Source organism: Acanthaster planci, linkage group LG04 (genome assembly GCF_054643075.1).
Source record: "Acanthaster planci isolate LZ-2023a linkage group LG04, COTS_SCS, whole genome shotgun sequence".
Classification (NCBI taxonomy): domain Eukaryota; kingdom Metazoa; phylum Echinodermata; class Asteroidea; order Valvatida; family Acanthasteridae; genus Acanthaster; species Acanthaster planci.
The window spans coordinates 23,212,750-23,227,352 of NC_141780.1; the positions used below are offsets into that span (position 1 = coordinate 23,212,750).

The following is a 14,603-nucleotide window of genomic DNA, read 5'->3' on the forward strand; positions in this document are numbered from 1 at the left end:
GTGAATTAAACTTTTATACTTTATTATTATTTTTAATTTTATTCTCGCCATCTTTGTGCATTTTGTCTTTGTATGATTAAAGTTTTTTTTGGAGTTAACTGTGAGAGTCCTGTAGCTTGTAAGGGGAATCAGCGGCATCCACTTTATAAAGAAATAAACTTTTTTAGCTACACAGATTTGAAGTGTATCAATATTTCTTATGAAAAAAAGAAATTGCATTTCAGTATACATTTTCTTATCAAATTCAATATGAACTCTCAAAACCAGTAAACCCGTCCTCAGTCAGGACCTGCTCTTCTTTTCCCGTCAGGGCGGGATAGAAGATAGAGATACAGTTAGAATATTCCTCGTGGTTTTCCAGTATGTGACGGTCATGATCATTTAAAAGGACGTTGGTGCCATTCCCTGCATCCACCTTAGAGCTATGGTTTACCCAGGTACCACTGGTATCCTGCCATTTGTAGGTGACTCGCCCAGAGGTGTAGTACACACTTTCTATGTGGTGTTGATGGGCCAATTTAGAAGACGTTACAGGGTTTAATCGCGTTTTGCTGATACCCAGAGGAAGCCCGTCTGGTTTGAGGAGGTATTGCCAACTGTGGCCGTTTCCCCAGTCGACATCTCTTTCAGTACCATCAATTTCTGCTAAGCTTCGCACAACTGCCAAAGAGGTATAAACCAACTCATTGTCTGGATAGTAGACTACGAACACACGCATGGGGCCCTCTGCTGACACTGTCAATTCGTAGATCACATCGGAGGACAGTGCTATCACAGTATCAGGGCAAATATCCCGCTTTTCCCCACCAGCGCTAGCTTGAAACTTCCCCCTTCCGCTAATGCAGTAGTAGAAATGAAGGCTTCTCTTGTTGTCAGGTGATCTGAAGGGAACAGTGGAATTGGCCTGGACACGTGCCTCATATATAGTGAAGTCACTGAAGTCTTTCTCAGTGGTCAGCTGGACTCCGCTGAGTGCGCTGTTTGGAAGGGTACTTTCGGGAAAATCGACAGAATGTGTAATCAGCATGTTTAAAGATAAGCTGAAGGAAAAAAAAGGACAAAAGTGAAAATAAGATAACTAATTCACAATCATGTCTGTGCATTTACTAAAAAAGAATTGCCACGATGATACATGTATAGTGTCAATACCATATTTAAATTATACATCTCCATACTACAGAAAAAGTGTAGTATCAAATTGCTTCAGGTTAGTGATATTTTGAATACCTTGAAATACAATTCTCCTTGTTAACTTACCTCTCTGACCTCAGCATACAAAATGTAAAAAGGAATCCTGCATTTATGTTGGTCAAAGGCAGTCTACGAGCCCAAAGCTAGCTGAATTTAATGCGTAGGTAAACCAATAATTATGGCAGACACCAAAATATGCCTCCGTACGAGGTCTATTCAGTTCAACTAATACTGACTTCGTACGTGAAAAGGGCCAAGGTTCAGTTTCATTGTAACAAAGGTCAAAACTCTGTTTGCCTAACTTAATATAGTTGGGTTTTATTCTTATTTTTCGAGGCAAGGCATGCTAACAATGCCGTTCAAAACGTGTAGATTCTTTTATTTGAATAGGCGAGGACGCGAAGCGTCCAAGCCCAACGCCTCCTCGCCCATTGGAATCAAACAATTTCCACATTTTGAGTCGTTTCTCTGATTTACACCACGTTTCCCTTTACTATTGTTGCATGATAGAAGAACTTTTTTACTATGCTTTGAGCCGAGATGAATTCCATCCATTATCCATCTTTGGACCCCTGTGTAAATCTGCGTGTACATAAAAGTCTCACTTTTGGCCCAAGTAGTTAAATTGTATAACTCTTCGCCTAGCTGCACAACTGTTTTTTTATTCTCTTGCAAGCAAGATGCGTGCTTACCAAGTCATACACATGCAGTCAGCAACCATCGGTGGATCGTAGGGCGCACAAGTTAAGTTATCAAATGCTACCGCTATGACTTGTGGACTTTTTATTTTATTTTCTAAGTAACAAAAACTCAAACTCCCTGTTTTTCACACTTTTTACCCAAAAGGAGGTTGCTGATTGTATAAGCAAATTTCCTTCTGGGAAGGTGCCTGGTTGTGATGATCTAAGTCCCTGTGTCATCAAGCAGGCAAGGAACGCACTTGCTAAGACCTTGGCTGATATCTTTATCAAGGTTCTCACAGCTGGAGTGTTTCCTGATTGTCTACGAAAAGCCAAAGTAATACCGATTTACAAAAAAGGTTGTAAGCACGATGTAACTAATTATAGACCTATTTCTGTCCTATCTACATTTTCAAAATTGTTTGAAAAGCTTATTTATCAGAGATTATTATCTTTCTTCACACGACATTTTTTTCTGAATCACAAAATTGGCGATATTATATGTTCTTAGTAATGTAATGCGATTGACAAACAGAACTTCTCCATTGGTGTATTTCTAGACTTATCAAAAGCTTCTGACACTGTCCATCATAACATTTACTAAAAAAAATTAGAGTATTACGGAATTTGTGGTACAGCTCTAGACTTATTAAAAAGTTCTCTCTGTAACAGAGAGCAGTGCATATCGTTTAAATCTGTGAATTCCAGCAGTCGGGGAGTCAATGAACCCCACACAAGGCAGTCCTTGTGTGGGGTACCACAAGGTTCTAATTGAGGACCATTGCTATTTCTACTTTACATCAACGACAGATTATAAAGTACCTCAAACAGTACCTCAAACAGTGTTGTATACACACAATAATGTAAATGAAGCAATCCAAAAAAACTAATTTGGAACTTGCTAAAATTAATGAGTGGCTTTAGCAAACAAATTGTGTATTAATGCCCTCAAATCACATTACATAATATTTGGTTCACATCAATTTAAGTATTCACAAAATGTCCACTTGATCTTAAACAATTCGAGGTTGACCCAAGTACAAAATTTCTGGGTGTAACACTGGATGAAAATCATACTTGTAAATGTCACATCGATGAGGTAGCTTTAAACAATACCCAAGAAAATAGGCATTATGAATCGCTTAAGGCTTTGTCTTCTGGATAAGGTTTCATTAAGATTGTATAATTCCTTAATTTACCATATTTGAATTATGCTATTATTACCCGGGGCAGCTCGCCATCTAGATGTAACAGATTTCTTACTCAACAAAAGCGAGTGGTTCGTGTAATTACAAATGCCGGTTCCCGTGATCATTCTGCTCCATTGTTTTCTAAATTAAATCTTTTACAGTGTAATAACCTATATCACCTGAATCTAGCGAAGTTAAAAATTAAGGCATGACCTACTCCCTCCCTGTCATAAAGCCTGTTTTACCTTGACATCAACCATCCATGATTTCAATACACGAAGTAGTTCAAAGGGAAACCTGTACGTCCAGTTTAGCAGGACGTCAATGTCTATCTTTACCCGTCTTTGTAAAGAAACTAAAAACAAATTTTTTTAGAGAAATGTACATAAATTTTCCGAAGTGCTCTTTTAATTAAGCATCTTGTCCTTGTCTCACACTTGTCAGCCGTATGCTATGTTTTGTTTGTCCCTTGACTGTACGTTTTTTGGTCTTCTTTTCTGATTGCCTCCTCGTTGTCTGTCTGTCCATAGGTTAGGGTACAAAAGCATTTGCATGCTTAACCTAACACCAAAATGTTGTCATTTTCTTCTTAATGTTATGTAACAATGATGATATTAATGATATTTATCTGTGACAAATGTACATTTGTGTATCTAATTTGTGTCCACAATGGCAACATTGAATAAATGTCCTCCTCTAAACATATCACCAACAAGCAAGTTTCGCGAGCGGCTAATTTCGAAACCCCAGTTCGCTATCTCCTTAAGAAGATCATGTTTACAACCTTGGAATTACATGCTTACTCATCCCGATCTCTCGGTCAGTGAAGTTTTTTTTAATATGATCCGGAAAGGACTGCTATATATGTAAGTTTCTAAACGATTAATCGGTTTCGTTAAGTTACATATGAATTGTCGTCCTTGTAGTTATTGAGAAATGTTTACTCTAATAACAGAGGAAGAGTTAAACTGAGGTTACCCAGGCTAAATGCGAATGTTAAAAAGAAAAACACAAGGAAAATGATGAAAATTATACGTTACAATTAACATAAAACATAATAAGTAAAAATGACGAAACAAAAAGACAAATAAAATGGGACAACACACATTATGCGTGAAATGAAAGGTGTGTTTCATTTTAGATGAAAATCTGTTTACCGTCACCGAACATCAAACTAAAAATATCAGCGTGGTAAATTGCGAACATCTAAAATGGTTTACTTCACTAGCTGTTAAGAGAGTTTCTCATTGTGCTTGACGTTCTAATATAGACCTTAAGCATAATAATGTCACGCTATGTAATACATCTATTCTTCCTATGAGAACTCGATGAATCGGGTCCCACCTCACCGCCATGGGAATGCGCACATGTAAACAAAAGTGACGTCATTATATGACAGGTCTATCCAAAGTCACAACTGCGATTTCTGTGTCTAAAGTCAATTTTGATTTTTCCTTTTTTTGCAAGAATTACTGCACATTCTTGAAAAAAGAATGTATAGTTTACTGTAAATTCTTAAGTATAATCGACACTTTTCTGAATGACGTGACGTCAAAAAAGTGGTTTAATTTTATATCCTCTTCTTTTACTAGAAAAAGGTATGCAAGGTGCATAATTACTCTCACTTTCCATGACCAATGTTAATCAATCTATTTAATGTTGAAGAACTGTGTAAATGCATACTTTTTTAATTGAATGGAGTTAATACATTTTTATTAAAAACTTACATTTCTGAAAATAAACCATATCAACAAAAGGGTAAGAATGGACTCAACAGAGGAAGTGACATCAGAAAAGATTAAATCATAACATCTAGGCCTACATAAGAATTAGGGTGCTGTATTATTTACTAAAGTAAATGATGTTCGCATCAGATATGATTGTAAATTAATGTATGAATTTCTGTAAAGAATATATATTGGCTATATTTGTATTCTGATAACAATTAACAGTCCATGCAAGCTTCGTACCCAGAGAACCCGCCTTCAGTAATCTTATGATTCTCCTTTCCAGTCAGAACAGGATCGAAGATACAGATACAGTAGGCGTCTTCGTCATGGTTCTGCAATACGTGACAGTCATGCATATTCATCAGGTAGTTGGTACCATTCTCAAGTTCTGTTTTCGAGGTCTCATGAACCCAATCACCGTTGGTATCATACCACTGATACGTAACTGTCCCTGCAATGAAGTATACACTCTCAATGTGGTTTAAATAGCCTAGTCGGGTAGATGTCTTCGGGTAAACCCAGGTATTGTGAACACCCAAAGGGAAGCCATCTTGTTTTATGAGATATCGCCGACTGTGCCCGTTTCCCCAGTCGGTATCCCTGTCCGTGCCAACTATCTCAGACAGACCTCTTACTACAGCCAGCGATCGGTAGCCCATCTTGGCGTCTGGATAGTAGACTACAAATAGACGCATACCGCTCTCCGCCGACACTGTCAACTCGTAGGTCATATCGAAAGACAGTGCCACCACAGTGTCCGGGCTGACATCTCGTTGATCTCCTCCAGGCTCCCCACACGTTCCTTTCCCACTGATACAGTAATAGATGTGGACACTATTCTCACTCTCAGGTGATCGAAGAGGAACGGTAGACTTGGCTGGAATGCGTGCCTCATATGTCTTGAACTTATCGTAATCCTTGTCATCGGTGAGTTGAACGCCGATGAGGGCGCTATTTGGTAGAGTTATTTCAGGTAGATTGGATGAATGACTCACTTTCATGATGTGTCCTGTAGGAAGCAAAGCAAAATTGACGTGTAGCTCATATTGAATTGAGCGACAGAAATTCCTATGCTGAATCTGCTGTTCCTGACGGGAATTTTAAAACTATGAAATTCCATACCTGCCGTCGCCCGTCGTGCGTCGCCTTTTGCTTTTTGTTGTGTCCCAATTCTGCCATTTCCAAACATGCCATTTTCCGTCGCCCGTCGTGCGTCGCCCGTCGCGCGTCGTGTGTCGCCCGTCGTGCGTCGCCCGTCAAATACGTTGCATAGGACGTGCAAAAGCCGGGGTTTAACAAATGGCAATGTGATGATTCTATTCACCTCTAAGGATCTTTTCCCAATAAGGCAAGTATAAATCCCACATGCAAAGCATATACTAGTCCCATAATTTATGCCAATAATGCTAGCTTACCCCTGCCCCTTGACAAGAAAATGTCCCCTTTCTCAGAAACCAACCAAATGTTTTTGTGGGGAAAACACTTTCAACAAAAATGTTCAGACCAAATTATCCACAGTCTAATTCTAATTTGCATACTTTAAAAATGTGCCGACTTGTTTTAATCAAATTCTAGAAAGAAATGTGCCAACCGATACTGATATTTCATTTTGTCCTCTCAATTTCACCTTGAAATCCAGAAATATTAGTCAGTGCTGTGGATAACAAACTGTTTACTAAATGTATTAGGGGGAAATTACCACTTGGTCTAATTTTCACAAAATATGACGTGTTGGTTTTTGTGGGTGTGTATGCCATGGTGGATAGACTAACGAGAACAGGTTGTCCAGCATATCAGCATTAATTATGGGTCTAACTAGTAACGTTACTGTTCAAAAGACTTCTATAAGCCAACCTGCAACTCAGGTCATGTCTAATTTGGAGTATACAGCAGATTTCATCATAGGTATACCTGCCTTCAAAATAATTTTGAATCAATTCGTCTCTTATTCAAAATATTAAGGAATCAAATATTGTAAATAATTTATTATTTACATTCAGTTAGGTGGGATATCGTGCAGGGACAGACAGATATATTACATAGACTATAGGCCTAACGTCAGGCCGTACACGAGTAACTAAATTATCAAGAAAAACAATCTACCCTAACAACAGTCTATTTTATTAATTTATTTATGGAACCAAAAATTGGATTTTTTCATATACACGTCACTTTACCGATGTCAGCCTTTAAAAATGAAAGGATATTATTTCTTCTTTCAAGTGGAGTTCGACGCAACTGCAAAAACGAATACATCTTCTAGTTCTACTGCTAAAATGAGTGTCGGGCATGGTGGATCGAACGAACAAGTACATGTGAAACGGTCAAGGGTCAAAGTTAAAAATAACAATGCGCAAGTGTGACCCCCCCCCAAAAAAACCCAAGGGCGACGGACGACGGGCGACGGAAAATGGCATGTTTGGAACTGGTAAATGGGAGAGTTAGGACACAACAAAAGGCAAAAGGCGACGGGCAACGGCAGATTTGGAATTCCATAGAAAACAATGAGGCTTGTCATGGCCGAGGGGTCGTGAGTTGACTGGGACCCTGAAGGTTGTTAGGTTACAGATTTGAAAAATAAGTTGCTGAAGACAATAAAAACCCGACTTCAAAGAGATACACATAAAAATAAAGCTCATATTTTCATCTCTCATTTTCTTTTCAGTTTTCGGTGGGTCAACCAATGACTTGTGGAAATATTTTCATAATCCAAGAGGAACACGCGAAAACATGTCTTCCGGTTAACCTCGTTGTAATTTTGAAATACTGACACCACTCCATAGCCATTTAGAGGGCTCTGTTTTGTCAAAATTTGTGAGAAATATTTCATAAACAGCTTCGTTGGGAAAACCCTTGCCACGTAACACATTCTGCAGCAAAGCTGGTCTTTGTAATATCATTCCATGAATCTGTCGATAGGTTGCAAAACTGTTGGGACAAGGGAAGGGATGCTTTCCATATCTGAAAATGAATTAATCTTGCTAACGATCATATGCACGTTTAATCGACGGCATCTCTATGAAAATTCTCCAACTTAAGTCTGTGTTGATTTCTTTTAGTGGGGTAGAAAGTGTAACATCCAACAGGCGTCCCGGCCGATTTCCGTGTCCCCTTGAATCTTAAAATAAACACACTCTACACCCTATACACAAGCAGCATTTTATTTATTTTCAATGCCCCACATTTACTCTAGAATTTTTTTACCATAATTACGCCTCGTAAATTTGATGCTTCAAATTTATTGTGAAGACTGAAGGCAGATATTTTGGTATCCTTTATTCTTTTGTCTTATATCTTAAAATAAAAACAAAATGCCAATTGACTCACCTGCATGATTTCGCGCGGACCTACATGCAAGGCAAAAGTCCCTTTAGCCAGGTTAACAAGAATGAAGCAGATACTGTATTCTGAATAACGTGTGATTCAAATGGAACTTACCAGTTGTGATGGGCCCGCTCTATACGTACGTACACAGACCCTTATCAACTGGTGATGCGTGAATCAAACCACCTAAGGTCCAAGTCGCCTTTGCCTTATTTAGATATTGTTATAACGGTCACCATTTGAACTTTGTTCAAATGAGTCCCCCCAATAACTGACCCTTTATCGTTAGTACAAGTACATGTTAATATTGAAATACACGAACAGACAGCCTGACGGCAGTTTTTCATAATTGTGGCGACGCGTCACCACGCCTGCCAGTCGATACTACAAGCTGTGCTGATCGAGCTATAAAATAGCTTCATGCTCTGACTAAACCTCGCTGACAGGATATGCACACTAACTTAAACTACGTCACGAACGAAGGACTTGAGTCCTAGGCCTCTCCGTTTGTTGCTGTGAAGGGCCACCCCCCTATTCCTGCCGTTAGGTCAGGGCCGAGGTGCAGTCCCCAAGTATCTGGGGACAAGGAAACCAGTCAGGACTCGTAGTTGCAGATTGATGGGCAATTATTTTATTTTTGACTGTTTGATGTATCCAAGTTTTCTTTGCGGAAGAATGGAATTCCTATACTATAAATTATAGAATGAATAAAGTTGCAGTTGTTTAAACACAGACGAATTAAGAGTTGTTTATTTGGGGATATTAGCTAGACAATTAAATCTACTTTGGATGACCCTTGCCCAGACACGCACGCCTCAATGTGTGTTCATCACGTACACCGCCGTCAGGATAGACTTGAAATCAAGTCGTTGGTCGGATGCGCTTGTCGTCCATGCATGAGCCAGCAGTGCTGAGCCCGTTCACTGGTACGTGCCTGCGATGCAACCAGCGTGACGTGCTGATTGTATGGTGTTCTATTCCCGCCATTTTGGCGTCGCGTCGTACCGTTGCTCCGACGCCACGACGCGACGGCACGACGTCGTGCCGTCGGGTCGTGCCGTCGCCTCCTTTCTTATTGAGTTCATGCTAAGCTAATTTCGTCGCGTCGTGCCGTCGCGTCGTGCTATTTCATGTTAATGTCGCATCGTGCCGGCGCGTCGTGCCGTCGTATCGTGCCCTCGTGGCGTCGCGTCTTGCCGTCGTGGCGTCGCGTCGTGCCGTCGCGTCGCCCGCCATTGCAAGATTTTATACATTGTGGATTAGGCCGTCGCGTCGGGCCGTCGCGTCGTGCCGTCTCGTTTGTGCTGCTAGCAGCTTTGCATTCTGGGATTGTCAATAAAGGGCGGATGTCGATAGTGAGCTTGTTAATTGAACGATGCAAGATGTCGGGGATTTACACATTGCTCGATTCTCAATTGCCTCTTCTCGTCAATAATATCCTTTTCACAATGTTTAGCTTTTTAAATGCATGTTTATAAAATAATTACCGTAATGACACAACCAGCTTCCATTATGTTTATTCGGGGCTTTTTCATGGGCATTAGGATTAACATTACTAGGCTTGGCCTCTACTGTAGCAAAGATCACATAATGCAAAGCTAAACACTAAAGCCCGACATTAGTGAATTAGGCCTATTTTACTTACCTACGTGAAACTATTCAGGCAACACTCTTTCAGAGATGTTCAATATTAATTTCTTTGAAATAAATAAAAAGTGTAGTCCCATATTTATTTCAAATTAACTACTGTGATCACCTTTCAGTGCGTACTTGTGACCATTTCTGACTTAACATTATTGACTATGAGATGAACTGGTTTCCCATTATTTTGACGCGGGCTACAGACAAGATGAGATACAGTGTATTCTCTTTGTCTGCCATGGCATCATTTGCAGGTAGGTAAATGGAATCTGTAACATTGAGGTCAAAGTGTCAGTTTCATGTTGAAGCCTCAATTACATTTCATTTCAATTCACTATGGAAGGATGAACACATGACCTTGTGTAAATGGTACTTGTGCAGGGGGTGGGGAAAAATAGATCAGTATAGAGTAACAGATCCTATGAAATTTATTTAAACCACAAAAGTGTGTTTATTATATACATCAATAAAAACACGACTCAACAAAAAATAAGAACAAACAATAACAAAAGCAAGAACAAGCAACGGCTTCATCCATCTGTGCATGAAGACAATGCACATAGAAAATTATCTGAGAGCAAGCTGTGTTATAATATGGGGTTTCAAAGGGCTCTGCTGCACCATCTTTTCAAAATTCAAGCAACCCATTTACAGCTTACCTTTTTTATAATTTGTAGTCATACATGTATAATTGTTTAGAGTATTTATTAAAAATTTACTTCTTTCAATGTGTAGCTCAAGAACAGTGCAGAGAATATTACACAGGTGTAATCGCCGTCGTAACAATCCAACAGATGAGGTCTGTGACCTGTTTTTGACATGTTTAGAGGTAAACTTACAATTCTTTGTTCTACCAGACATATGAACTTTGTTTTTTACGTCATCAGTATGGCGGCGAGGGCACGACGCGACGGTGAAAAAGACACGACGGTGAAAAGACGCGACGCGACGGGCCGACGGCACGATGCGACAGATCGACGGCACGACGCGACGGCACGACGCGACGGAGCCGTCGTAGTGTCGCGTCGTGCCGTCGCGTCGTGCCGTCGGGGCGATGGCACGACGCGACGCTAATTTGGCGGGAATAGAACACCATATGATTGGTATGGTGTTCTATAGCCGCCAAATGTGCGTCGCGTCGTCCCGTCGCTCCGACGCGACGCCACGTGACGGCACGACGCGACGCTTCGACGCGACGACAGGACGGCACGACACAATGTATTAAACACAGCATAACAGTAATGAGGAAAGAGGTGACGCCACGACGCGACGGGACGACGCGACGGAGCTGTTGTAGTGTTGCAGCGCTAGGGCGACGGGACGACGCGACGCAACTTTGGCGGCCATACCACTGACATTGTGCTCGGGCCCGCCTAACAACTTGATCAGCCTGATTCTTGTTCTAGTTCTGGTATTCGGAAGGACATCATCATGCCGCAACAATTTTAATGCATATTCATATATTTCCATGGAAAGCGCCAATAGCAGCTCACGCTACACAACAGACTCATCCATTTTATACATAGCGATGTCTCCATTTGATTAGTGCCAGTTTCTTTCAACTCTTGCCCCAATTTAATACCGTGGGTGATGCCTGAACTAAGATTATTTGTCACCTGATTTAATTAAGAGTCGCCAGGGAATCTTTGGGCAGGGAACTAGACTAGTTGTTAAACTGCACGCGGAACGGCACCGCGTACGCATTGCGAGGAAGGTGGTCTACACCCAGTCAATTACCGACTTGATTTAAAGTCTACTGCGCCGTCAGGAAAGCTTCTTGCCACTAGCGGCACGTATAAAGCGAGCACTAGTACAGAGCTAGAGAGAGAGCATGTACCTTATACGCGTACTTAGACTTGAACAGTAATACATAATGCTATACGATTTCTGCAAGGAGCCCTGTAGTGCATGTTATGTCACGTACGTACATGTACATGTACAGTGTATAAGTACTGTGTACATGTACACACACGTGAGTACATGTACATGTTCACAGCGTTTGCAAACCTGACAAAACTTTCTGACCGGGTTTGTATCACAAAATACGGTGCAAAGAATATCAAGAATATCACAAGAGCCATTTGCAACCCTCAAACAATAAGAAAAGTAAAGCAAACGCCGAAACTTACAAGTTTTCAAGACATCAAGTCGGCCTAGCATAAGCTCCGCAAAACTTCTGGTGCTAATGGCAAAACGGCCAGGTCAGCACGTCAGTCTATGGGCTGTTCCGTTGTTCTAGTTTTACTCCCTTTGTGTAACTTTTAGGTAAGGCCTTGCTCACGCTAATCCCATTACCAGTCAGTAAAAAGAACGAATCACCCTAGTTCTAACCCAGGTTTTGTAGTTTAATTTCCTAAGCGGGTCCTCGGTACAACAAATGGGGTGAATTGACCAGAAGTTAGTCACCAGTGCTCTGAGATTGGAATGGCACAGCCGAAACCTTCGAGCAAAAGCACGTACCAATACGTAAAATATTATTCAAAATCGAAAGGAATGGCAATCAACTTAGTAACCAATCTACAGGGTCACGTAAACCTCAATAAACCTCTTACAGAACATTAATGACAAATATTTCATAAGTCCAATATTTCTAGCATGTCAACCACAACAGAATAGCAACCTGTGCATTTATGTACAAAGATTATAGCACCGTTTATAAAGTCTATGTGTAATTATTTCCCAAACCAACTGTTAGTTACATCTAGTATGATCAACGGTATAAACAGGCCATGCAACTGCACACACTGATTGAAAATAATACCGGAGTGAAACCAAGACAGGTAAGCCTCGCTTATAGGTTACGGAGCGCGCGACGTCGGGGAATCAGGCATGCAAATAAACTTCCGCGCGTAAAACACATTCGTAGGTGAACTAGGTGAAATTCAGTGTTTGTAAATTATCATCATTGGAAATTTGCATAATTGTCTGTGAAAATTGCATTACTTGTACGTCTGTGATGCACAGGCTACTGAAAGCTCCACACTCATATAGGCCTATATGTGTTTACAAGGATACCAAAACGATTGCATTTGCGCATGAATATCATATTGTTAAATTTGGTTATTTATCATGCATTAAACATTGTGCTAATCAACTGACAGAATCTGCTGACAGCTCACCAATGAACAACTTGTTACGGGTTTATGGCCAATGGCTCCAACTAAAAGGGCAAATGCGATCAGTGACAAAGTCAATTTTGACTGGTAACCTGCGCATTGAACATATATTGGGCGTCATGGAAAATTGGCCAGTGGTTTACAAATTGCCGTTGACCAAACTTGGCCGAAGTTAATGTCCTGGTTGCATAAATTTTAAAAGCATGTATTATAACTTAATTAGTCTTTCATAGGCATACAAACTAATTACAGGAAAACAAGGCAAAAATGATCGGTTCGAGTATATGGGTAGTTAAATTCTATAACAAAAACCAAATACGTTGAATTTGGCTCACTATGATTGAACAACCTTTTATTTCAAGCTATTATTTTCCTATATTGATTTTAATTTCTCGGTTCATGTCTTGTATCCCAAGAATACGCCTTTTGTTGACTGGTACTCTTCTGCCCCAATAAGAACAGGGTCGAAGATACAGATGCAGTAAGCGTCTTCGTCGTGATTCTTCAGCACATGACAGTCATGCATATTCATTAGGTAGTTTGTGCCATTATTGCAATCCGTTTTTGCATTTGCATGAACCCACTCGCCGCTGGTATCTTGCCACTGGTATGTTAACTTCCCCGCAAGAAAGTACGCACTCTCGATGTGGTTCTCATAGTGTAACCGGGTAGATGTCTTTGGGTAAACCCACGTGTTATAAATACTCACGGGGAAGCCATCTTGTTTAATGAGATATCGCCGGCTACGACCGCTTAACCAGTTTATATCCCTGTCCGTGCCAACTATCTCAGACAGACCTCTTACTACAGCCAGCGATCGGTAGCCCATCTTGGCGTCTGGATAGTAGACTACAAATAGACGCATATCGCTCTCCGCCGACACTGTTAACTCGAAGGTCATATCGAAAGACAATGCCACCACAGTGTCCGGGCTGACATCTCGTTGATCTCCTCCAGACTCCCCACACGTTCCTTTCCCACTGATACAGTAATAGATGTGAACACTATTCTCTCTCTCCGGTGATCTAAGAGGAACGGTAGACTTGGCTGGAATGCGTGCCTCATAAGTTGAGAACTTATCGTAATCCTTGTAATCAGTGAGTTGAACGCCGGTGAGGGCGCTATTTGGCAGGGTTACTTCGGGCAGATCGACCGAGTGGATAACTTTCATGATGAAATGTTACTGCAGCTGAAAATTGAACCAACAGCACACTTTGCGAATTCCCGAATGCTTTTTCAAACCTGAGTAACATATTAAAAGAAAACGCTAGACATTCACCATTGTGTCGACTGGGCCGAGTTAACCACTTAAAAATAATTGGGAATATCACAAATAAGTTTTAATTTCCGACAGCAGAATTTTAAAAACAGAAAATGACGTTGGAATTAGGTCGATCACTTTATAAATTTCTAATTATTGACAACAAAAGTAATGGTAACCTGTAGATGAAAAGCATTGAATTTCAATAATGAGATGGCTTTAAACCCACCTCACATCTGCAATTATGTGGCTTTCATCTAGTTACAGGCACTGCAGGTTGTCTTTTTAGCTAGACAAAAAAGGGGAAAACGGTCAACTTACCCCACACACGCAACTAGCTCTTGACAAAGCGTCTATCTGAGTATCTTCCTTGCTTCAGTGTATAGCAGCAATATTGGTGAAATGGTAAACTCATCACTACACATCGACCTAGGGTCGCTTAAATGTTAATAGCGTGGATTAGGGTTTAA

At 40.6% G+C, this 14,603-nt stretch overlaps 3 protein-coding genes across 6 annotated transcripts; all 3 read right to left on the reverse strand.

Moving 5' to 3' along the window:
• Positions 1 to 244: 244 nt before the first annotated feature.
• LOC110983737 (uncharacterized) lies at positions 245 to 1,811 on the reverse strand. Of its 2 annotated transcripts, none has more exons than XM_087136003.1 (2): positions 1,258 to 1,811; positions 245 to 992 (listed from the first exon to the last, which is right to left on the reverse strand). In XM_087136003.1, the coding sequence occupies exons 1-2, from the start codon at positions 1,272 to 1,274 to the stop codon at positions 245 to 247; spliced, it is 765 nt and encodes a 254-aa protein (XP_086992129.1). In that variant the 5' UTR covers positions 1,275 to 1,811. The 2 variants fall into 2 exon arrangements, with proteins under 2 accessions (XP_086992129.1, XP_022098960.2); XM_022243268.2 differs by having other exon boundaries at positions 245 to 1,040.
• Positions 1,812 to 4,562: 2,751 nt separating this feature from the next.
• LOC147799512 (uncharacterized) lies at positions 4,563 to 11,999 on the reverse strand. Of its 2 annotated transcripts, none has more exons than XM_087136004.1 (2): positions 11,886 to 11,999; positions 4,563 to 5,800 (listed from the first exon to the last, which is right to left on the reverse strand). In XM_087136004.1, exon 2 carries the CDS (start codon positions 5,790 to 5,792, stop codon positions 5,007 to 5,009), a length of 786 nt encoding a protein of 261 aa, XP_086992130.1. In that variant the 5' UTR covers positions 5,793 to 5,800; positions 11,886 to 11,999; the 3' UTR covers positions 4,563 to 5,006. The 2 variants fall into 2 exon arrangements, with proteins under 2 accessions (XP_086992130.1, XP_086992131.1); XM_087136005.1 differs by lacking the exon at positions 11,886 to 11,999 and adding an exon at positions 8,119 to 10,746.
• A 1,266-nt stretch (positions 12,000 to 13,265) lies between these two features.
• LOC147799513 (uncharacterized) lies at positions 13,266 to 14,587 on the reverse strand. 2 transcript variants are annotated; one of them, XM_087136006.1, is made up of 2 exons: positions 14,455 to 14,587; positions 13,266 to 14,114 (listed from the first exon to the last, which is right to left on the reverse strand). In XM_087136006.1, the coding sequence occupies exon 2, from the start codon at positions 14,041 to 14,043 to the stop codon at positions 13,270 to 13,272; it is 774 nt and encodes a 257-aa protein (XP_086992132.1). In that variant the 5' UTR covers positions 14,044 to 14,114; positions 14,455 to 14,587; the 3' UTR covers positions 13,266 to 13,269. The 2 variants fall into 2 exon arrangements, with proteins under 2 accessions (XP_086992132.1, XP_086992133.1); XM_087136007.1 differs by having other exon boundaries at positions 13,266 to 14,061; positions 14,455 to 14,545.
• Positions 14,588 to 14,603: the final 16 nt, after the last annotated feature.

Excerpts from the sequence above, each read along its gene's own strand:
- LOC147799512 (XM_087136004.1), bottom strand. The coding sequence starts at position 5,792 with ATGAAAGTGAGTCATTCATCCAATCTACCTGAAATAACTCTACCAAAT.
- LOC147799513 (XM_087136006.1), bottom strand. The coding sequence starts at position 14,043 with ATGAAAGTTATCCACTCGGTCGATCTGCCCGAAGTAACCCTGCCAAAT.